This window comes from Heterocephalus glaber, unplaced genomic scaffold (genome assembly GCF_053883595.1).
Source record: "Heterocephalus glaber isolate CG9 unplaced genomic scaffold, H.glaber_assembly_v1.0 deba00001666, whole genome shotgun sequence".
Classification (NCBI taxonomy): domain Eukaryota; kingdom Metazoa; phylum Chordata; class Mammalia; order Rodentia; family Bathyergidae; genus Heterocephalus; species Heterocephalus glaber.
In genome coordinates this window covers 11,361,987-11,387,849 of record NW_028258406.1, presented here as the reverse complement: position 1 = coordinate 11,387,849, position 25,863 = coordinate 11,361,987, and the positions used below count along the sequence as shown (strand labels likewise).

Sequence of the window (25,863 nt, the reverse complement as noted above, 5' to 3'; positions counted from 1 at the left end):
GCTATCATTACAAATTGCATGAATAAACATCGCTTTAAATGACTATATGGTAGTCCATCCTAGCAACCTACCAACCATCCTATTAACCTATCAACCTCCTATTATCTATTATTGTATATATACATCTGTTCTCATTCTTCTTTTCCCCATACTAAGCTCTTTCTTTGCTTTAATTTTTAAAAATTATTTTCAAAAGTGTGACTACTAAATCAAAAGACACAGGTAATTTCAAGCTCTTGACAAGAATGGCAAATTGTTTTTCTAAGTGACAGGGCCAATTTATAATCAGAGAAGCAAAGTGAAAGAGTGCTTGACTGACACATCCTTACCACACTTTATTTTCCTTTTTTTTTTTTGAGACAGGATTCTCACTTTGTAGTCCAAGCTAGCCTTGAACTCATAATGTGGCCCAGGTTGGCCTCAAACTCACGGTGATCCACCTGCCTCAGCCTCCCAAGTGCTGGGATTACAGTCATACGCCTTCATGCCCAGCTTATTTTCCTTTTTCTCGGTACCCGGGATTGAACTCAGGACCTTGTGCTTCTGAGGCAGGTACCGAAACCACTGAGCTAAATCCCCAGCCCTCATTTTCCTTTTTGACAAAACCCCCCCCCAAAAAAACCTCTAATTTGAAAAAAACAAATGGTACTGTGTTCATTTCTTTTTCCTCTGGTAAACAGCCAGACACAGTATCTTTCCAAATATTTGTTTTTCATCACATTCTAATTTTTTTCTATAAACATAACCATGGCAGCTAAATACAAACCTGAAAGTAGATGCTGAAGAGAGGTAGTGTTACGTTTGAGAAAATCCTTATTAAAGTTTTCCAAATCCTTGTTAACAAATATTTTCTGCATTTCTTGAGATAGAACTTTGTTCACAATGTCTGGAAGGTTACTATGATCAGATACTAAAAAAACAAAAACATTTGGACTTTTAGCTTTTTATTTGTTCTTTGGGGAAAAAAAAAATCAACCAAAAAAACCTCTGTATTTAGTGTTAAGCTTGATATATCCTATACAGTAAAAATAACTGTCAAGGCTCTGGAATAAAAATGCACTAATTTCTAGCATTTAGCTAATACATTTAATTTATAGATTGTCTGCATTTAAATATAGTGAGCATCACTTTTGTTTTTGCTTTACATTGTTACTTGTCTCTTTAATGTTCAGCTAAATGGAAGATAGCTCAGATTTACTTCTCATGTTTGCTTCTCCATAAATGTTACCTTTTAATACTTACCAGATTTAGAAAATCTAATTAAACATTCATGTAACCATGGATTATTACTATTGATGGCAAAAGCTCGTCTGACAGACTACAGCATTAACAGGAACTTTCCTGTGTCAAAAAGATGACAGTATCAATATTTATGTGTTATTTTCTTCATTTTCTTTTAGCCTCACTTAAATTCAGTAATAAAATATTACCATTTTATAAATACTCAAAAAATTCAAAGCTGACTTTGGTTATCAAAGTCTTCGTTTTCCTTCTCTCTCTTTTTTTTAAATTTGGGTACTGGGGATCGAACTTGGGACCTTGCACTTGCAAGGCAGGTGGCGGCAGCACTGAGCTAAATCCCTGGCCCCAGAATCTTTGTTTTCCAAAGAAAAGCTTGAAAAACTATGCAAAATTGTTAAAGGTAAACAAGTTTATGATTGTCAAACTATTTTTTAAACTGGATTTGGTTATATTACCCGCAATGTGAGTAACAACAACAAAAAAGGACATTAGGAGCCTTTGTGAAGGCTGAAATAAACTTTAAGAAACAAAAATAAATCTGATAAAGATTATACTAAATATGGTCACCAATATGATTAAGGATTAAAAACTGAACTCAAAAAAAAAAAAAGTGAACTCAAGGCTGAGTGGGTTTAGGGGGGAGCCTTGCATATATGAGGCCCTAGATTTGACCCCCTCAGCACTGTTCTCAACACAAACCAAACAAATAAGAACTCAAAAGTTTAAAAATATCTATTACCTTTTCTAAAATATATTTCAAACGCTAACAGATGTGTGTCAATGTTATCAGCAACAAGGTTCTTAAGAGGTGTAAGGAACTTGATGGCTTCTTCTAATGGATTCTCTACCTATTTTGAAGCAGAAAGAAAATTTTTCTTATTTAAAAAAAGTTATTCAAGTCAAATCTCCCCTAAAATTTTATATTAACATATATCTAGAGCAGTTTAGTTTTCTTCATGTTACCAATCAACATTAAAAATTATTTATAAAGCACAGAGACAATAATTTTCAAATTTAAAATAACTATATTGATTTTTATAACTATAAAACCAAGGTGACTTTATTAAAATAAAAAAACTATTTAATATTATTCCACAGACTTTAGGAAATGATGCATCAAGTACTGATGGTTCCTTATATACTACAGCCAGCTAAAATAAAAGATATATAATAGCATCTCATAATTGGGGGAAAAAGTAACATTTTAAATGATTATACCTGATTTACACTAAATAAATCAGAAAGCTAAATATTTCCCAAAATTTGGTTCCAAAATATATAGAGAGACATTTTAATTCCATATTTCATAAATAATGGTATTGCTGTTATAACAAATTACCAAAAGTTTAGTGGCTTAAAACAATACAAACTTATCTTGAAAGTCCGACATGGTACAATCTCACTGGGCTTAAAATCAAGGTGTCAGCAGGACTTCGTTCGGTTTTGGAAGATCTAGGGGAAAAGCCATTTTCTTGTCTTTGTCTGCTTCTAAAGGCTGCCTACATTCCCTGGCTTATGGATTCCATCTTGAAAGCCAGCAAAAACAGTTTAAGCCCTCAAATCACATCACCCTGACTTCCTCAACTTGCAAGGTCCAACCTGATCACACTGGGTCACATGGATAAACCAAGCTAATTCCAACCTTGAGATCAGTTAATTACAATCTTGCATTCCATCTGCTACCTTAATTCCCCTCTGGCATGTGAGATCAGTATTCATAGGATCTGGAGATTAGAACAGACATCTTAATTAAAGGACCATTGCTCTGCCATAACAATCGTATGTATAATTGACATTATTAAAAATCTGCATATTGTCACTCAGAGTCAACAATGCCTATCATATAATGACTTTAAAATACTGCAAATGGCTTCTGATTATTGGTTTAAATAAACTGTATTTATAGTCAGAACAAAACCAAACAGCATAAATTTTAGCAAATAATAATGGTATACCTGAGCTGGGGATTTAGCTCAGTGGCACCGCACCTACTTCACATGTGCAAGGTCCTGAGTTCGATCCCTGGCACCAAAAAAACCCCCCCAAAAAAACAAGTAATGGTAAACTCATCTCACCCTTTCTAATTTTTCAGGTATAAGTTCTTCCTTTAGACCACTGGATTCTTCTTCTTCATCATCTCTTTTTTTTTTTTTTTTTTTTTTTTGGTGTTCCCTTTCTGCATGCTTTCTCTCTTCTTCTAATTTAGCCTTTTTCTGAGCTCTTCTTTGCTTGCTAAGGATTTTCTTCAATTCTTTGGCTGACAAGTTTTCTATAAATATTCAAATGAACAAAAATTCTGAGTCAAAATGTTTGCTATTTTTCTTATATCATTATATATACGATTAATGTAGCTTTTTTGTGGGGGTAATAACTATATCAAAAATTTTGAAAGTATATTCCTGTGACTAGCATAAAACCTGGTACACAAAAGGCAATCACTAAGTGCTGGCTGAATTAAAATCAACCAATTTTGGTCCAGTTCTGTCTCCTACACAATAAACAACTTCAGGCAAATCACTTTATCCCTCTCAATCTCAAGTTGCAAGTCACCTACAGAGGGGCTAATATCACAGACTCTATCAGAATATTTCAGAGACAAGAGATAATGCATATAAGCACACTTGCGCTCAATAAACATTATATAACTATTAGGAATGAAAGCTCAGAAATTTGCCTCCAAGTTACCATTTCTCAAATATTCCTAGACATTAACATCCTAGTGAGTAAAAAGCTATACAAATATTCTCACTGGCATTATATTCAGTAAGTACGTGCCAGAAGTTTTAGGAATATGTATTTTTCCTAAATAGGAAGAGTAGCTGAAAGCTACTTTTAGCTATGATTTAAAAAGAAAAAAAAAAACCGAGCCCATAGATATTTCTATTTTTCCTGAATTGATTCTATTAAATAAGAAAGAGTACAAGTCAGTCCTTTAGGGTGACTGAGAACATCAGCTACAGAGTATCATCCCACTGACTTTAACATATCAGTTATTTTAATATTGTCTTCATTTGACAATATGTTTTTAAACTTATTTTAATTATACAAACATATGGACTACAGTGAGGTAATTCAATATATGTATATGGCATGTAATGATCAAATCAGGGTGGCGGCATTTCTACCTTCATAAATATTTGAGAATATATTTTTCTCTGTACTGCATATGTTAATGATATTCTGAAATATGATGTTCTTTTCAATTTTTTTAAACAAATTCCTCTTCAGTTACCTGAATTTATTTCTTGTTGTTTTCTTTCATTGGTTAAAGGATTATCATATAATTTCAAATATATTTCAATCGCTGATCTAGTAGCCTTGAAATAAAAGGCATGTCTTCTGAGACTATCTTCTAATCTCAAAAGGTCAACATAGGCAGGAAGGGTCATCTTTCTCATGCAGTATATATGGAAGTCAAATTGATCATCGGTTATCTCAAAAAAATGCTTAAAAACAAAATCATAGAATTATCCCTTAGATTTTTGTCAATAACATCTACTTTTTGAAAAATAAATTATAAAAAGTCCAAAAATCAGTGTAAGCAGCCACAATTTCACTTAGTTGTCTTATTTTACTATTATAAAGGACATCAAGTTCTTTGCATTCGACTTCAATGTCTCTTCCTACAGTCCCTATGAATCATGTTTTTGTGATGATATTCAACTTATATGCTAATAAGTCAAATAACCAGGTTATTTTCAAACCTAGAAATCAGTACACATTGATATGTTAGTCCTAATGAAATACTTCTCCTCTGTATTCACTAAAAAACAATAAGGCAGAGTAAACAGAACTCAGGACTATATGCAGATTAACACTCAATACCTACCAATCTGACTGATGTAGTCAAACCTGAGCTCCTAAGCTCCTAAGAGGGAAAGACTTGGGGCTGGGGATTTAGCTCAGTGGTTCCGCCACCTGCCTCACAAGTGCAAGGTCCCAAGTTTGAACCCTGGTACCAAAAAAAAAAAGGGGGGGTGACATCATCTATAATCAATCCCCTTTTGGCTGGCCCAGGGCCTAACTCACAGCAGACATTCAATAAGCACAGTATCTGCCAAGCCAAGAGATAAGCTACTCATCAGGCATGTGAACTTAAGGAAGTGTTTTAATTTCCTATAGCCTTAACTGTTTCATCTAAGCTAGGAACAAAGGAATTTACACAGCCCATTTCTTAAGGTTATTAAAGGGTCAAATAATACATTTTAAAGTTCATTTTCAATTGTAAACTACTCTACAAAAAGAGCATTACAGTTTTCTTTAACTCAAAAAACTGCACTGATCTACCTTTATTTCATTTTACAAAATTTTTTTTTTGTTTTTTTTTGGTACCAGGGATCGAACTCAAGACCTTGCGCTTGCGCAGCAGGCGGCGAGACCACGGAGCTAAATCCCCGGCCCCAAGGCTTTTGTTTTTTGGCAGTGGTGATACTGGGGATTGAACCCAGGGCCTTTTGCACTGAGCTAGACAAGGTCTTGATACAGTCACTAAGTTGCCCAGGCTGGGCTCAAAAGTGTGATTCTTCTGCCTCAGCCTCCCAGAGTGTTGTGATCACAGGCATGCACCACAATACCCAGCTCAGAAGTTCTTAATGTGAAGTCTGTGTAAACAAGGATAACTTCAAGAAAGAAGCTCAAAGCATTTATTTAATTTCCAAAGAGTCCCTGAATCCCCAAAAGTTAACTAATCCCCCTCCATGGAAAGGAGAACACTAACCCTTAGCCCCACAAAACAATTTTATAATACCATTTTCTCCCCTATGTGCATTTCTGATTCTTTTCTCCTGCTTTAGCTTCTCCAAAATCAAAGAGGGAAATGAATGATTCAATATACCAACATAGATACAGCTTTTCCACTACTTCATGTTGTCTCTGTCGTAGAGGGTATAGTAATTCACTGTACAGGACATGTTTGTAATTGTCCACAATCATTTGCTAATTTTAGTCATCTTGTAACTGGAAACATGCTTTACAAAGAATTACATTAACTACCTGAGAATTCTAAGATAAGAATAATAGAAGTACAGTGTGGAGGGTGAGAAAAAATGAACATTTCATATCAGTTTATACTTATTACTAAAAAAGCATGTTTTAATATTATATTTGAAAACTACATTTTTCCCAATAAGACAAATTCATAATATTAAGTTTTATTTTTTAAAAATCAAAGGATCACTATTTCATAAAGTTGCTAGTTGTTTTCCTTAAGTTCTTCAAGTTCTGTGTTCGCTTTGGCAGCTCATATACTAAAAAAAAAGTTCTTCAAGTTCTTTGCATTCAACTTCAAAAATCAAAGGATGGGGCCAAGGATTTAGCTCAGTGGTTCTGTCACCTGCCTCCCAAGTGCGGGACCCGAGTTCAATCCTCGGTACCAAAAACAAAACAAAACAAAACGAAAAAAAGGATTTTCCTTAATACATATCAACTTATATCTAATGCCATAATAACATCTTAAAAATTCAATATAATTGACTAAGGAAAGATGGCACTGCTAAAAAACATGAAACACTTAATGAGATGAAAACATCTAACAGATTACAAGACTTTTTTTTAAGAAGAGGAATGTGTAAAAAGGAAGATGAAGAGCTTCAAAAGATACTCCTAGAAGCACTGGTAGACATAGATTTTAAGTTAAGTTTCAGAAGGAGCCATATGGAACCACAAACATTTAAGACACCTCTTTATCAGTAACAGCCCATACATAGGCTGCCTCTCTCCAGTTAGTGTCTTCCTTAAACAAGGTAATCAACTTATCCCAGGTGGCCAAAAGCTCTCCCAGTTTTTCAACTGAAAACACTGTGTCTTGGAACTGTTCAGCCTCACTCTGTAATAACAGTGGGGAAAAAAATATGGCTAAATTAAATCAGAAGTAGATAGGATACTGCAGATATATACTGCAGAAAAAGTAGGTAGCATACTGCAAACTAATAATTTTGCTTTGGAAGAAATAGTGCATTGTAAAATACAACATAAATAACTAAATAATTTGGGGCTAACGTTCTTCTTTAAACTTTGGAATAATTGCAGACATAGAAGGTGCAAAAGCTAGTATGCAGAGGTCCTGTATACCCTTCCCTCAGTTTCCTCCAAAGGTTACAGCTTACTTAACTGTAGTACAGTATGAAACCAAGAACCTGCCAGGGATTTAGCTCAGTGGTTCCACCGCCTGCCTTGGAAGCACAAGGTCCTGAGTTTGAATTCCAGCACCAAAAAAACCCAAAACCCAAAAACCAAAAAAACCAAGAACCTGACACTTACACAATGAGTGAATATTATTCTATGTGATTTTATCATGTGTAGACTCCTATAACCACTATCACAATCAGTAACTATCCATCACTATGAAGCTCTCTTTTTGTACTATTTTGAGTTCATTTTTTTAGTCTCCAAAATTGTAAAACATGAAAATACACTACATAAAACAAATAGTCAGTTTCCATGTACTTTTGAGCCAAATGCCAAGGGTATAAGGTCACCTATCAACTCACTATTGAAAGCTAGGTATCGGGCTGGGGATTTAGCTCAGTGGCACTGTGCCTGCCTTGCAAGCACAAGGTCCTGAGTTCGATCTCAGGTACCAGAAAAAAAAAAAAAAAAAAGAAAGCTAGGTATCTAAATCATAATGTATAGCAAATATTAACATACAGTTCATGGCCTTACTCTTTTCCCCTCATCTTAACCACCAGCAAACACTCTCTCTCATATATTATTTGTGCATGTGTGTGTATAAATTAGGAAGGAAGAGTTTGCTATAGCTGTCAAAATTAGGCTTGAGATGGGGATTTAGCTCCGTGGTTCTGCCACCTGTCCTCGAGCGCAAGATCCCCAAGTTCAATCCCCGGTACAAAAAAAATTAGGCTTGAAGTAAATTAAAGCAAGTCATTAAAGAATTTTTAAAAGTCATTCACAAAGGAGTGTGATTTTCTTTAGGAATTCCATTATTAACCCCCTTTTCCTGGGTCATATTTTTCTGCCCATCACTTCTCAGAATTCCTGAAAGAGCCTCTTAAATGCTTACATACAGACAAGCAACAAAAACCTCTGGATTTAAAAATAACCAGATCAGCCAGGCTTGGTGGTGCACACCTGTAATCCCAGCACTTGGGAGTCTGAAGCAGGAGGATCACTGAGATTTCGAGACCAACCTGAGCTACATAATGAGTTCAAAGTCAGTTAAAACTACTAGTAAGACCCTGACTCAAAAAAAAGAAAAAAAAGATCAACTAGAGAAATAAGCAACTTTTTTTTTTTTTTGGTACCAGGGATCGAACTCAGAACCTTGCACTTTCGAGGCAGGCGGTAGAACCACAGAGCTAAATCCCCAGCCCAGCAACTTCATTTTTTATAGAGAATCCATCATTATAAAGCACATGTCAATTTGATAGCGATCAGACTGTCAAAATCCTAGATTTTTAATTGCCATAGTTCAAATGTTGTAAATGTAAAATAATGAGGACCCAATCATTTAAAAAGAAAATTTTAATTCTTGAAAGATAAAGAGTTTAAAATATTCTGAACACAAGTGTATAGTCCATATTTTGAAGAAAGCGTTTGCTTTTAATAAAACTCAAGTTTCAAATATCGGATTGGGTTGGACTACATAATCTTTAAATATACTCTTAAAATTCAGAGGGGTAAGATTAATACAGAAAAGGTACTATACTGGACCATTCTGGAATTCTAGTATTTTAAATCTAATTACTAAGAGCTCGCAATAATATGTACCACAATTGAAACTGCCCTTAATGAAAGAACTCTTGAATGAATTCCTGAAGGCAAAAGAAATATCCCTTATTTGAACTTATTTTCTCAACTCTACTTAGAAGGTAAACTACAAAGTTCATTTTTTGAAAGGTATTTGTTGCCTTAATATATTTAAAACCCAGGCATAAAGTAACTCATGCAGATACTTAGTAGAATAAATCTTTCAATTTTGCAATTATTCCTAAATCTTTCCAATGACATAATAATTTTTAGATTATCCTAATATTATTGGAAATTAATTTAACATTAAGAATTCCATCGATAAATACTTATTAATCCTATCTGTATTAAATGCACATTTCTATATATAACTACATATGTAAAGTATACATATTAATCATGTCTTACTTTTAGTAAGGAATATTCTTTATAAAAAGACTAGTAAGAGGGGTCTCTTGTTTTCTGTTCCTAATTCTTCCTACACTCAAGTGCCAATAGCAAACTTTGAATAAAGTTAAAATTTATAGCAATAATTACATAACATGTCCAAATGGTGATTTCTGCCACATTTTAATCTGTGACTAATGATTTCTTGTAACTTTTTTCTTCAAAAATGCTTTCTACCAATTAAGTTATTTCTTGAACTAGAAGTAGCTTATCTGGAATAGAATTTTATTCCACACCACACAGTCAAAGTCACTCAGACTTAAGGGAAAGCATCATCTAAGTGAAACTTGGTAATTGGAAGATCTATTCTACCAATTCTCAAAAAATATTAGAATAAAGCAATATAGAGACATCAATGTTAGGAGAAATGGGGTCTAAATTCAAGTTCACTACTCTAATAATCATAAGAATATTCAAATTTCATTTAAACAGAAATTTTGGTGAGCTGGGCATGGTGGCACACACCTATAATCCCAGCACTCGGGAGACTGAGCCAGGAAGATCACTGTGAGCTCAAGGCCAGCCTGGGCTACATAGTGAGTTTAATTCTAGTCTGAACTACATAGTGACACCTTGTCTTTAAAAAACTGAAAAAAATAAAAATACAAATAAAATATGTCTAAACACATATAAATGTCACACCAGGTATATGTTTTTAAAAAAAATTTTGTGTGTCTTCTTGTAGTCGTCCTAAAATTACTATCTATAAATGCCTAGCAACTGCTTCATTCAGAAAACAATTTACCTTTCACTGAGAACATCTTGATTAATAAAAAATGTATCTTTCCTTAATAACAAGCAGAATATTTTTAAAGTGATGGTCATCCAGGAAGTGTCAAAACAAGCTAGCAATCTATAGTTTTATCAGAAATAAGAAGAGCCTGATAGAAACTAGGAATTCTTAGATATTTCCCATGTGAGTCAAGGCTTTATATTTCTCAAGGAAACAATGAAAAAAGATTTTCCCTAAAGATAGCCATCAAGGTTTCAAAGGGCAGGAAGTTTCGAAAAAGGGAAAAAGTTAGGTTATTTCTATGAAGATTTTAAAAGTATTATCCTACTTCCAGCTCTCATCAAAAGCCACCCCCTAAGATATAGCCTTCTCTAGGTAATCTATAGTTTCAAATGGGAAGAAGTTTCATATGGGAAGAAGGTGCAGACATCAGGCTCACCTGACTATGACGCCCGTGGTTTTATACTGCATTAGCAGGGGGAGAGTGATGCCGAGTGCCCCCACAACTGAGGGCTGCTGAGGACTGCCTCAGGTGTACATTTGCAGCTCTTTTCCTCCTGTGGTCCATGTGGAAGGAGTGTGCTTCAGAGATGACAAAGAACAGGAAAAAAAATTCACACAAAGGAAAAGAAAAGTCTCCTCTCTAAGGCATATCACATACAATTCTAAAAGCAAGTAATAAAATATACCTGCAAACTGGCCATACATTGCTATACAAAATACTGAACATAAGAAGAAACTCCCTGGGAAGACAACTGGAGAGAGGCTGACTGCAGACCAGATCCTGACATTTAAAAGGGGAAAGAGGGCCGGGGATTTAGCTCAGTGGTTCTGGTGCCTGCCTCACAAGCACAAGGCCCCAAGTTCGATCCCTCGTACCAAAAAAAAACAAAACAAAAAACCAAAGATGAATGTCATTATATTATATACCTAAAATGTACCAATAAAATTAATTAAAACAACAACAACAACAAAAATCTCTAATAACTTACCCTTTCTACTTCACAGCACTTTTTCAAGGCATCTCCATATCTCCCCAGCCGCTGATAAACTGAAATGCATTCTGTCTGAAACCACATACACTGCATTTCATTTAGGTTTTCCATGGCAGATATTCCCTCCTAAAATGTAAGCATTTGTAGCTATAATGAGCAAACAATAAAACATCCTAAGAATCTCAAAGCTATGGCCACAAGTATTTTCTTTTTTTGGCCACAAGTATTATTATGACAATCAACAACAATTAACAAATGTATTAACATGTTTCCCCAAGGCTCCTAATGTTTGAAAATTATAGGTCTTATGGCTGTTTTTAAATTTTTTATTAGTACATGTTTGTGATTCTATACTTTACATAGAGAAGACTCCAGATTACTTAGTTAAAGCTTAGTTTTTAAAATTTCAGCCTGGCACGGTGCACATGCCTGTAGTCCCAGCACTCAGGAGGCTGAGGCAGGAGGGTTGCTGTGAGTTCAAGGCCAGCCTGGGCTATATAGTGAGTACAAGGTCGGCCTGAACTACACAGTGAGACCTTGTCTCAAAATAAATTAAATAAATAAACATAAATAAATGAATATTCAAAGTTTACTAACTATTTAAAACAACAATCTTTATTTTGGTACTGGGGATTGAACTCAGGACCTTGCGCTTATGAGGCAGGCAGTTAAAACAATAATTTTATGAAGCACTGCCTGTCTTATGCATTTCTTTTTTCTCTTCTTTCCCCCTTCCTCTTTTTTCATTTTCTTTCTGCTATTTAACCTTTCCTTACTAACTCAGGGTTGGCACTATAGATAGCTAACTTTGTGTTTTATCTCTTACTAACAATTCTAATCGCATTTTTCGGTTCCCCAGTCTCCTTCCTCCTAGTTAAGCTATCCATTGTCACTTTCTTTGTGCCTATATGTCTGGTTCTAACAACATCTCCTGTTTCATCACAACTCTTATTTTCCTATCTCTCAGGCACAGAAAAAACCAAACCAAACCAAACCAAAAAATAACTGAACTTGTTATATTTATAGTCAGGTGTAGTGGCACATCTTATAATCCCAGCTACTAGGGAGAAAGAGGCAGGAAAATCGTAACCAGCAGGAGGATCTGAGACTAACCTGAGTAGCTTACCAAGACTCTATCTCAAAGCAAAACATAAAAAAGGCTGAGGCTGTAGCTCAGTGGTTGAGTGTCCCTCGGTTTGATCCACAAGAACAGAAAAAATAAATTTTCTTGTTAATTCCGACTTAATGATAATTCTGAGAAGAGTTTAAGACATGAAGTACTAAATTTCAGTGCAGTAGCACTGGAGTTTTGTCACACTTCAGAAAAGATTTATTTAAAATATATATGTATTAGGAGTAGGCAAAGACTTCATGAACAAAACCCAGACCCCATAATACTACAAAGAATCAACAACTGGGACCCCATCTTATTAAAAAGCTTTTGCACAGCAAGAGAAACCACCAACAGAGTGAAGAGACAAATCATAGAGTGGAAAAAATTTTTACTAGCTATTCAGATAAAGGACTATTATCTAGAATATATAAAGAACTAAAAAAAAAAAAAAAATCAACCCCTTCAAATTTAAAGACCTAATGCAAAAATGGGCATCTGAAATAAAAAGTCACTCCTCAGATAAGAATTACAAATGGCAAATAATTGTATGAAAAAATGTTCAATATCATTAGTCAATCAATAAATTAAAACAACACTGATACTCCATCTAACTCCAGAGAGAATGGCTGCTAACAAGATATCAACCAATAACAAATGCTGGAGGGGCTGTTGGGAAAAAGGAACCCTTCTCCACTGCTAGTGGGAGTGTAGACTGGTCCAACCACTGTGGAAATCAGTGTGGAGATTTTTCAGAAAACTAAAGCTAGAGGTTCCCTTTTGACTCAGCTATACCTCTTCTTGGTATCTTCCCAAAAGAATTAAAAACATCATACCACAGTGATATATGCACACCCATGTTTATAGTGCCACAGTTTGTAATAGCTAAATCCTGGAAACAGTCCAAATGCCCATCAACAGATGAGTGGATAAAGATGTGGCTTTTTTAATACTACTCTGCCATAAAGAAGACATTTATAGCTAAATGGATGAACCCTGAGACCATACTCTTAAGTGAAAAAAACTGGACACATAGGTTTAAACACCGCATTGTTTCTCTGGTGTGAGAAAACTGAATGTGGCAATAAGGACTGAGATGTAAAATGGACATTGGGAAATGGGAAGAAAGTGTTCAAATGGAAAAGGAAACAAGGGAGAAGGGAGGAAGAAAGGAAGGACATGACAAGAAAAAAAGTGAAAATAGAAGGAAAAAAATGGAAACAAAGCTTTTGTACATAGGGAGGAGAGGGGGCTTGAAGGGAAGAATGGGATAAAATAAAATAAAATTTATTTTAAAAAAGTAAATAGAAAAAAATACATATTTGTATGACCCCAGGCTAGATGGCAAAGGTATATTTATAAAAAATAATTTTATCGGGACCAGGGATTTAGCTCAGTGGTTCTGCCATCTGCCTCGAGAGCATAAGGTCCCGAGTTCGATCCCCAGTACCAAAAATAATAATTTTATCAATATTAAGTTTTTTTACTTACATTTTGTGTTATCAGTTCAACTCCTAGAAATCACCCAAAGTCTAAAAACTGATTATCTCTGGATGAACAGAACTAGAGATATATTTTATTTCTTCTTTATGGCTGTGTATATTTTTCAATTTTTGATAGAAGTTATTTTTATTTTGGTTTTTGTTTTAGTTTTCTGAGACAAGGTCTCACTATGCAGTCCAGGCTGCCCTCAAACATGTGGCAATCCTCCTGCCTCAGCCTCCCAAGTACTGGAACTACAGGTGTGTATGACCATGCCCAGCTCAAAAAGTTTTCCATAAAGAACTGCCAAATTTGTATTAGCAACCTTCTATAATTCTAAACTGTGAAAGATCTATAAAAAGAAATATGAGTACTTCACTCATATTAGTAAGTATGATTACTAAGCTGATTACTAAGGGCCAGTAGCAATGTTCTTCCCCTGGTCACTATATTATCTACCACACACTATTGACTAACCTGGCCAATGAGCCAGTAAGGATATACTGAACAAGCTCGCCATACAGTATGCCAACTTGTCAGAAGCAGATGACTGGAAACAATTATGATGAGTAAACTGTGACGCTGGTTTTGATGACCACTCTCTTTAACCAATTCCTTCCAAACAACTTTCTCATTTGTCTACTCTGACACATTATGCTGTTTTTAGTCACTAAGTTTCCAAGGCTGGGCTCAAACTTCCAGTCCTCCTGCCTCAACCTCCCAGGGCACTGAGATTATAGGTGGTGTGCCATCATGCCCAGCTTTCTATTTCTTTCTTTTTTAGGAATGGGTTTAACTTAATAAGTCTTGTACTGTTATACTCACTTTTAATCATACTTTATTTCTAATCCCTACCTAGGCCTTTCAGATAGTACTTTTAATACCTAAGCGCTTTGTTTATTCATTATACTCCCTTCTAATCTTCATAACCATGATAGAATGGACACTGGAAAAGTTTGAACCCTAACAGCACTATTTACAATGTGACTAAAATGCTTTATGTAGCTAGCCTCTTCAGAACTTCAATTACCCTGCTGTAAAATATCAGAGACACCTAAGTGCTACATGAACATAAACAGCACTACTATTTCTCTAATGTAATTTCTTCTCTTAAAACCCATCATTCTCATTCATCCTCTCTCCCAACATAACCTATGCTGTTTTGCATCTGCTACTGATCCCGTGGCATCTGAGTTTTAGAAACACTAGTTATTACAGTTTCTGCTAATATTACACAATTCTGGCCAGGTTTAACACAAAGAACATGGGTTTTCAAATCAAATATGTAGAATCCTGGCTCCAGATGAATAATCTGATCTGCAGCCTACATGGTGCTTGACCTCTCCAAACACTTTCTTAACTATAATTACGGGGAGAAAGAGATCATGTATATAAAGTACTGAGCTCAGTACTTAAAATGTTAAATCTATTTTCCTCTTGTAAGTGATAAATTACTAGCATTACTGTAAACACCAAATGGCAGGCTAGCTCATATGAGAAAATTCTATTTATAAGAAACAAAAAACAAATGTTCTATAGGTATGGCCTATAAACTGAGAACACATGACTGCACAGGTGTGTATGTCAAAATTACTTGTCAATACCTAGTCACGCCAGACTTTAAGATCAGCATATTTGATAGATACAACACTACCATACTGTTGTAATTTGCATTTTGCTCATTACTAAGTAAAGATATCCTTTTTTTTGCCATTCCATTTTCCACTTTTGTGAACTAATTATTCATATCTTTTGGCCATATTTGTGGTGTCTTATCTTTTTTATTGTATTTTTACTTTCACATGTTTATTTCTAAGACATGATTTTTCCAAGTAGTTGAAATTTTCACATTAGAAGATCAAGCTATTCTGTGGCTTATCAATTATAAGGGATTTCTCTAAACATTGAGACATACCTAGAACCTACTTAACATTTAAGGTGGTGAATTTTTGCTACATCAGCAATATCTTAGCATCATAGGGCATAGCAGGAACTTATTTTCATCTTAAAAACTTACTGGCAAACTTCACCACTAATGCCCTCCACTTTGCACATAATGTGTATTATTTAAGATGTAAATTACTTATTCCAAAGCATCTTCATTAAAACTTGGAAATCAAACTTGCAAACATGGTTTCCTCATTATGCCTCAATATCACATTCAATGTGTACTGCATAATTATTTCAGTGAATTCTTTAGTTCTTTATACATTCTTTATCACAGGTTGAAAATGTCTTCTCCAATTAATTCTCTTCTCACTTTGCTTATGGTTATTTTGTTATACAGAAATTTTAATATAGTCAAGCACTATAATTTCAGTCACACTTTATGCTCTTAGTATCTTAAGGAATGCCTACAGGGTGCGTGGATTTGATCAGTGCACATTGTATGGATATATGAAAACATCACAGTGAGCCCTATTAATATGTACAATTATTACTGTTAATTTTTTAAATGGAGGAAGGGTGGAATAGGAGGAGGAGGAGAAAGGAGCAGGAGAGGAGGAAGGAGGTGGCATGCTTTCTAACTCAAACATAAAAACATGTTTCCTTAGCCTAAAGATAGACTCCTGTTTTCTTCCAAAAGTCTGAAAGATTTGCTTTTAATATACAGATCTTGAAACCACCTGGAATTGATTTGTGTGCAGTGAAATACAGGGGTGCCATTTAATTTTTTTTCAACCTAAGCCTAACCCTAACCCTAAGTAACTAATTGTCCCATCCCTATCTTTTCATCTCTAATTTTAAAAGTACTTCTGGCTATATACCAAGTTTTCAAATATATGTGATTATGTTTCTGAGAGCTTTGTATTCCATTAGTCTACCTACACTTTTAACCATAAACATGTATCACTTTCATAATATAGCAAAAAGTCTACGTTAAGAATGGCCAAAGAAGGAAAGGAATGGATATTTAGCTCAACAATATCAGAGAATTTAATTCCAGACAGGGAGGAGATAAGGAAGAACAGGGGGAAGTAAAAAGAATTAAGATGTGTTATACACATATACCAACTTCCCACAATGAATGTAGTCATTATGTAGTTCAAATTAAAAAATTTTTAAAAGAATTTAATTGCAGAATATCAGAGATTTTAAAAAAGTGCAAAAAAATTACTTCTACATCCTGTACAAATTTTCCACAAATTCACAAATTCCAGATTTCCACTGCCAAAAACAAGTATTTTCAGCTCCACACTTTAATAAGCCTCTTTCTTGAGGGCCTTTTAATTTCCTCCTAATAAACTTCTTTATGCCTCTTTAAAAAAAAAAGAAATTACTTATACATAGAAAGGTCTCTAAACAGCTCTGAAGTAAGACAATGTAAAAGAGAATTAAAAAGCAGTCACAAATCACTAGGGAGACAAAGAATTTGGGATAGACCCAACCTTATACAGAACAATTTTACACATAAAAATGGCATATTGTTCAAACTTTTAACAAAGTATTTTGTTCCTGTTGAGCCCTTTTAATCATCCCCTGCCAGAAATACATAGAGAAACACATATACAACCACAGTAGGAAACTATACTTAGGATATGGATAAATAGTCTTAAAATAAAAAAGAAATGAATTTTTATTAATTTCAGGGGCAACCTCACAATTTTACTAATTCAAGTAATTACATGCTCATGTATGCTCTCTCCTACCCTTGTAAACTTGGAGCAAATTTTCTCTGCTTCTTTTATCATATTTGCCCAAAGCATGTATTTTGCACATTTAGAATTGATGAATCTATCAGCTGTGTCCAAAGACTGTGCTTCATCCATCCACTTCGCAGCTTCTTTGAGATTACCTATATGCTTTAAGAGATTAAAGCATTAAAGAAATTGCAGTTATCTATGATCGAGAATATGAGTGTACTATAAATGGAAAAAGTTTATAAAGACACATTAGAAAACTGACACCATTTCTGGCAAATTTATCTAGAAATCCAGAAAATTACAATTTACATTTAACAAGAACTAAACCAAGTGCCTAACGCTGATTATACAAGTATGCAGCATAAAACTCCATAGGATTGAATATTAGAAAAAAATTATCAGGGTGCCTTAGAAGTTACTTCTACTAGGCCGGGGATTTAGCTCAGTGGTGCTCCCACCTGGCTCGAAAGCACAAGGTCCTGAGTTCAATCCCAGTACCAAAAAAAATAAAAAAGAAGTTACTGCTACATAAAAACAATTCCAAGACTTCTTAAATGGCTGAATTCCTCAAACTCAAAAACCATGATTAAGATTTTACCTTGTAAATTTTCGCTTTCATATAAAACAATTCTATTAGAGTTGGAGTACTAGCAATTGCAGCATTAATATAATCCAAAGCCAAAGAATATTGTGCAAGTTTATCAAAGTGCTGTGCCAGGAAATACTGAACCCAGAGTATAGTTGTCGGGGTTTCCTTCTCCCCCATTTTCTGCAATCAAACAAATATTAAATCATTATAAGGAAGAATTCTAGGTAAAGCAAGCCACATACTTTCTCTCTCCTAACTCATAATAAAATTAGTAGTTGTTATAATAAAGAATAAAAATTCAGCAAAAATTAGCACATGCAACAAAAGGAGCTATGATTTCATGTTATAAAATTCAAATGGTGGCAGCCAAAGAGAGTAAACAAAATCCTACTTTGACAGGCTTCTAGTTCCAACCTCCCTTCAAAGAAACAGTGCTGAGGAAAGTCATAAATCAATCTAAATCTATGAATTCTCAGGCTGAAAGCAAAATGAACATGCCAGGAAAAGTCAAAGAAGGAAGCCAGAAGAAGAGACTACCACTGCCAAGACCTCAGCAGAGATTAGAACTGCCAACCTGCCAGAGAACAGCATTTACTAGGCCTCAAAGCTGACCAGGAGAGTCCAAAGTTGAAGGGTATGACTCACAAGGAAGAGGATACACCCTTAACAAGGTGGAACTATCCCTACCACATATCAAAAATCTGAGTGAACACTACTTAAGTCTTCTAACAAAAGGAGTCACATATATACAATCAGCTGAGCCCTCTTCTGCTCCCCATCCTGAACCAGCAAGCTATAAGCAGCTAAAGTAACAGCTGTTTTCAAAACAGATTTCAGAAGGGAACACATACAAATTTTAAATGAAGGTGGACAGAATAAATTTAGCCGTATGACATCAAAACACATCTCCTACTGTAGCTACTAACCAAATGACAAGATAATACAAACACACTAGAGCATAAGTTAAAACAATTAAGATGTGTTTATGTACATGTACCAACACCTCACGAGGAAAAAAAAAAAACACACCTCATGAGGCATTTAATTATTATGTACTGCAAACATATACTACCACTAAAAAAAAAAATTTTTTTTTTTGGTACCGGGGATTGAACTTGGGTTCTTGTGCTTGCGAGGCAGGTGGCAGAACCACTGAGCTAAATTCCCGGCTAAAAATTTTTAAAAAATCATTTACTTGTCTTTGCAAACCAATCAAACCCTTATAATTAAAAAAAAAAAAAGGTAACAGTCAAGTATTTATAGTGTACCTCTTACATAAACTGTGTTTCTGGAGAACCAAATACTTGGTGTGAGAAAAGTCTTATTTTTTTTTCTTTTTGGGTTTTTTTTTTTGGTACCAGGGATCGAACTCGGGTCCTTGCGCTTGCGCAGCAGGCGGTGAAACCACTGAGCTAAATCCCCAGCCCCAAGAGAAAAGTCCTTAAAGGGTACAGCATCCGCCTACCATGCACATGGAAGTCCCCCGGTTTAATTCCCAGCATTCCTCCACCAAAACAAAACAGAACAAAAACAAAAAACCACCCAAACAACTAATAAATGCAGAAAAGTTAGTAAGAATGAAATAAGGAATTTAGGTAGTGACCCTCAATATCTGTTAAAATCCTCAGGTCAGAGGTCCATGAGAAATGTTTTCATAGGCACATCTTGCTGACAAGGAATGCTGATCAATCTTAACATCAAAAAAGAGGTAACCAGAATGCCTCCTTCTTCCTGGTATGACACAACATCTAGTCCACAGCACTACCTGTGAAGTATTCAAACAGAACCTGAATCCAGTCAAGCCTGTAAATCTAACTATCCATACTACAGGCAATATGAATGATGACAAAATATATTAAGTTAATACCATGAGAAAGCCATCAGTCAAACCTAGAATAAGAGATAGACTACTACAAAGGGACCTTTCAACAAAAGGCATTTTTTAAAGGGAAGGGACATTACTGCTGTATATTAAAAAACATAAAACATAATAACTGAATGCAAAACATGAACCTTAAATGGATCTAAATACAAGTAAATCAATTATACAAAGACTTTTTTTGGATAATGGAGGACATCTGAATGTGAACTGAATATTAAATACTACAGTATGAGGTTAATTTTGTGTATTTTAAACAGAGATAATACTAAGGCATTTACAGGTGAAATAGTGTATCTGGAATTTCCTTTAAAATACCCAAAGGGTGGGCTGGGGATTTAGCTCAGTGGTGCCACTTCCTGTCTTAGATCCCGAGTTCCATTCCTGTACCCTCCCACAAAAAAAAGAGAGAAATAAAATACCCAAAGGGTAATGACATGGAAAACCACATGAAAAACCCAGGCTAAAGTTATTATCTGCAAGACTGAAAACATTCTAAAAGGTTTTCTAAATTAAATGCCCTTGATTCACATATGCCTCTACAATCAGAGAAATAGAGGAACAGATAACATGAAATTAAAATATTAGAAAAAGTAAGAGATTCAGGAAAAAGAGATTGTAATTAAGCCATTCAACCTCTCAATAGGTTAAAATAGGGCTAATTCCCATTGGATAGGATTATGGAAAATTTAAATTAAATAAGATTGAAAGTGCTCTCATTTCATTTTAATTAAAAAGTAACTTAATAAGCAGCTATTATGTAGCACACACAAAGCAGTGTTATTGTGATTAAAAATGGATTGAAATGAGTGATCGAATTCCAATTCAATCTAATTTAAACTTACCATAAGGGCTAAAAAAGTCACATGTTTTAAGAGAGGCTTCATAGTTACTAACAAATTCCTGGATTATAGAAACCTGTTAAAAAATATATTTTTATTTATAGATTAAATTAGATTTGGAAAACAATATAGCTTATTTCAAAACTATAAATTAAATAAAGTAGGATGGTGCTTTTCTTCCACTCCTAATATAAACATGAATTTTAGGAAGGGGGTAATAAAAAAAGGGAAAATACACTGCTGCCTTTATTAACAGTAAAACAGAACCTCAATATTTTCTCATCACTATAAGCAGTTTGAGGTTTTGAAGGACAGATACTTAATCTTTTGCCAATAAATATATCTGTAAAATTTATTAGGTTAATTTGCTTTTTGCTTCCTATTGTTTTGTGAAGTTGTAAGCCATTATATAAAAATTCAGATTTTAAAAACTGTTACTCCTTACAAAAGTCAAGTGAAATGATCCAATTTGAAAGGTACACACAAAAGTAGAAATAACTGTTTAGCTTCTTACATTAGCAATCTTAGCAAATGGCAGCAAGTATAATCTACTTCATGTAATTATAGGTTTTCCTACTCAACTTATCTACATACTACTAAAATAACATCTGAAAACACTGCTTACTATCTTGTGAAAACTGGAACTTTAGACATTTATTTTCAAAAAACAATGTATTTCTTTTCTGTCCTAGGCCTCTTTACAAACTAACTAAAATCTACTATGGTTCCCTACCACTGAACAACACGCCATGTGTCACAAAGTCCTAAAAATTTTGGTACATATGGCTGTGAAAGAAAACTTCTGCTACTGGCCTATTAATGAAAGGAAGATGGTATGATTTAATTAGTTTAATTTTGAATCAAATTTAATCCTTATCCCCACAAAGTCAGACTAGCTTCCAAGAAACCATTGACCATCCTGTTGATCGAAGCCACTGACCATCCACTGCCCAAAACCCAACTGACCATCCTCTTGACCCCACTCCCAAAAAAACCCAAAGTAAAACACTTCTCAGAACTATGTAATACCCTTCTAATATGATATTGTACCATATGGCACAACTCACTAGAATTAAGACAATGGGAACATACGATGAAGTACACATTAAGAATGGAAAAAATGTGTAATTGAAAATAGAATGTGAAAAAAATTTACACATTTATGACTTCACTAACACATACATTTAATGAAACATATTCAACAAAAATATGACCTAATAGATTATAGCAGTAGAAAATGGGTACTTCAAAAAAAAAATAAAAACAGTGGTTTCTCATTCATGTGCAAGCTAAAAAAGCTGATTTCATATAAGCAGAGACAAGAGTTGTCACTAATATTAGGAAAGGTAGGGGGAAGGGAGACAGAAGGTGTGTCACAAGTACCAAATACTAGAGAGGAAGAATAAGTTCCAATGCTCTAAAGCATAGTAGGGTGTCTCTACATTCTAAACAAGAAGAGAAGAGTCTGAAGGTTCCCAACACAGAGAAATGATACATGTTTAAGAAGAGGGAAATGTTAATTACCCTATTTTGATCATTATACACTATATACATGTACTGAATTATCACACTGTATCACATAAATGTGTACATTCTCTCGCTATATCAATAAATATAAAAGTCAGATCTTAATTTTTTACCAAAATTTGAAGATTAAATAAACTCATGACTTGGAAATTAAAAGAATTATTTGGTTTTTAAAAGGTGGTTCTGAAAGTGAAGTCTCTGAACCATTAACATTATCAAGATTTAGTGGCACCCAGTTCTTTATTAGAAATATAGTTTTTGGACCATACCCTAGACTGACAAAATCAGAAACTCCTATACAATCTATGTTTAATAAACCTCTTAGTTAACTCTGACACACAATTGAAGCACTGATAAAAATGTTGCAAAAATATTTTAATATAAAATAAAATTTAATAGACACCTTTTAACCCACTATAATCACCCTGTTAATCTCAATTAGAATATCTGTAACTTTAAAAAGGTTTTTTTTGTATTAAATTCTTTTATTGGTACATTGTGAGTATACAACACAATTACATTTCTCATTGGGAATTGTACCTTTGCATAATGCATCTTCGTTCTTATTTTTTCCCCATTCTTAGCCCTCCCTTCACGCCCTCCACCCTTCCCTATTTACAAAGACTTTATTTCCATTTTTTCCATTTCTCATCATTTTTCCTTTCCCTTCTTTCCTTTCCCCTGCCCCTCCCACTACCCCTTCCCCTTTGGACCTTTTCTTCCTATTTTACATTATCAATTATTCATTCTAATCATTGGTACATTTTAGGTATACAATATGACATTTATCATTGGAAATTTGCACCTTTACATATTCTCTCTTGGTTCTTATTTTTTCACCCTTTCCCAGCCCTCCCTTCAACCCCTCCAGTCCTCCCTATTTACAAAGATTTTGTTCCTATTTTTCCATTTTCTCATATTAATCCCATTCACTTTAAAAAGTTTTTGCAGTCTTAGAAACTCAAATTGCTCAATTTAAGAAAATTATTTTTCATGAACTTACAATGCCATCTACTGACAGCTGTAAAAACTGCAGCTAGAGCAGGTTTTCATGGGTAACCTTTGTGCATCTCCAGAATAAAAAATACTTTTAAAGTCAATTTTAATAAAAACTACAATAACAAAATTTTAAAAGAAAAATAAAAAACCTACTAAAGTTACACATCATCTTTCATAAAGATTATATTAATACTATCAAATAAAACATCTTAGTTTCAGAACTTCAAGGAAAAAATCAAGACAGTGGCAAGTTCATGGGAAATCTTAAAAATTTTAGTCTTGAATTTCTTGGTTTCATTAAGCATATTTCTCAAATCTCAAAAATGTATGTTATAGTCACTTCTAATTTAGTAATGCAATAAATACTGCATTTTCCCAGTTAATATCTAATTAATTTTCTCTGAAAGTTAATACAGTATAAGCAGTTTTACTTGGGTTTAAGAATCCATTTTGCTCAGGTTTAAGAATCCATTTTATTGAAGTTTCCTGATCATTTATACCTCAAGTAGGTAGTAATAGGGAAATTTTTCTTCTTGAAAACAGTTCTGCCATTTTAAAGTCAAGAAAGCCAATCCACGTAGGTTTCTAGGATTTAAAGTAAAAACTTTAAAACTTCAAAATGGACAGCTTAAATTATAATGCGGCTATGGTTTGGATCTTAAACGTTTCTCTCAAGTTCACATGGCCTTAACTGCCAGCTGATGGTTCCACTGGGAGGTGCTGGAAATTTTAGGAGGTGGGACCTTGAGAAAGGAAGTTAGGTCATGGAGGACAGTGCCCTTGAAGGAAATATTGGGATCTCAGCTCTTTCCTCTCTCTTCTCACTTTCTGGCCATCACAGTATGAGCCGATTATACTTATACCAATCATGATGTTCAGCCTTGTCACGGGCCCAAGCAACCATGCACTAAAACTTGTCAAACTGTGAACTAAAATAAGTATTTCCTTCTTTTAAGTTGTTGTCTCAGATATTTTGTCATAGCCAACAGAAAACTTACTAACACAATGCCCCAAATATTTTACAACCTGAAAAACCTTGCCCAAGTTTAACCATCTTCATCTGATTTAAATATCTTCTTCTAACAGCTGTATTTGATTAGGATTGAACTTTATCTTCATTAAAATCTAACCTGAGAAAACACAATAACTACAACAGGTACTTTCCTAAAGAACTGAGATAGGAGGTAGACCATGGCACAGCTGGCTGGGAAAATAAGTGGGACCTGTTAATTATAAGATCCCAGGACAGTGCCAAATAATTCCCAGGACCCCATATGTAGAATTCGCAGATGTGGAACATGGAAGACACAGACACCAGGAAGAGCCCATTATTATGACTCTTCACAGTAGCCTACTCTGTGTCTTCTAGACCAGGATGTACTTTTATTTCTGCTCTTTTTGTCTTTTGTTTGCCCCAAGTTTGCTCTGCAGGGTGAGTTTCTCCCTTACTCCTCAACCTTCACTTTTCAAATCAACTTTTGGCACTGTTTTTGGCTTGTCTCATTCAACTCTGTTCGAGGTGAAAAGAACCTAGAATATGTTTCATTGGTAAACCATTTCTAAAAAAAAAAAAGCTACCCAATAACAGTATGACTTTTGACCAGTTTTCCTTATGTAAGGCTTCTAACAATTAACCTCAGAGTCGTAATGCCACAACACCATATCTGGTAGTTTTTTTTACCACAAAGATAATCTTCAGGTTTAAACTATTACTGTAACATGACAGCCACTGAAGCTATCTTTTCATTTTTAACCAAATTAGGAAAATAAGTATAATTATCAACAAAGACCACACTGCTGAATTTCTAATAAATGGATAAGTAGTGACAACTTTGGTTTTGAAGAGGCCAGCCACAGGGGTAAGCTGCTCAACAATGACAATAAAATCACAGTAACTACTTGCAGAGATGAAGAGCTGAAGGATGGTATCTGGGCACTCATCATTACTTGATGCTCAAAGATGTGACAAGTACCAAATATCAAAACAAACTGTTTTGGCTAATAAGGGTAGCAAGTCATAAGGCAATCATCAGATCAATATGGGGACAAAATTTTCATGTCAAAATGCTTGAGGACCAAATCAAGTAAGTTTCAAAGAGTTGAGTACCAAGGTATATTAATATATCTTGAACATTACTGAATCAAGCACTTTAGAAACTTAGTAATTTAACACATACATCAACCCTTTACATATTCTTATCGTAACTTTATGATTCAAGTAACTGCTCAAGAAAGTAAGTCATAGAGTCACAATTCCAAAATATGCACAATTTCAAGGAACTACTCTTTCACTACATGAGAATTTCCCCAAGAGTGGTTACAACAGTGGAACACGAAATGATTACCAACTACTATAGTACGGCTATGATTTGATGTGTCCCAAAGATTTTACGTGTCTGCTGATCAATTATACTAATAACTGAGCTTGTTCACAATTACTAATTTACAAATTATGGGTCAAAGATAAAGTAATGGAGGTTTAACTAAATCTTTTTTTTTCCAACAGTAACTTTCAAACTGACTACAAAAAATACCAGATTTTAGACGTTAATAAATCAGAAGCAATGCTTGGAAATAAAGGTATAAACTTGGCTATTAACTTTTAATTATCTTTCCAATTTATGATCAAGATTTCAGTGCCTACGTTCCAATTTCAAAAAATCAAACGG

General features: G+C 34.4%; 1 protein-coding gene across 1 annotated transcript in view; it reads right to left on the bottom strand.

Moving 5' to 3' along the window:
- The window catches only part of Naa16 (N-alpha-acetyltransferase 16, NatA auxiliary subunit), a 102,096-nt gene that overhangs the window by 34,482 nt on the left and 41,751 nt on the right, over positions 1-25,863 (bottom strand). Inside the window, 9 exon segments of the mRNA XM_021257913.2 lie at positions 767-910; positions 1,243-1,341; positions 1,982-2,090; positions 3,318-3,511; positions 4,475-4,688; positions 11,119-11,247; positions 17,365-17,517; positions 17,957-18,126; positions 20,672-20,744. Coding sequence (XP_021113572.2) covers positions 767-910; positions 1,243-1,341; positions 1,982-2,090; positions 3,318-3,511; positions 4,475-4,688; positions 11,119-11,247; positions 17,365-17,517; positions 17,957-18,126; positions 20,672-20,744 — 1,285 coding nt within the window.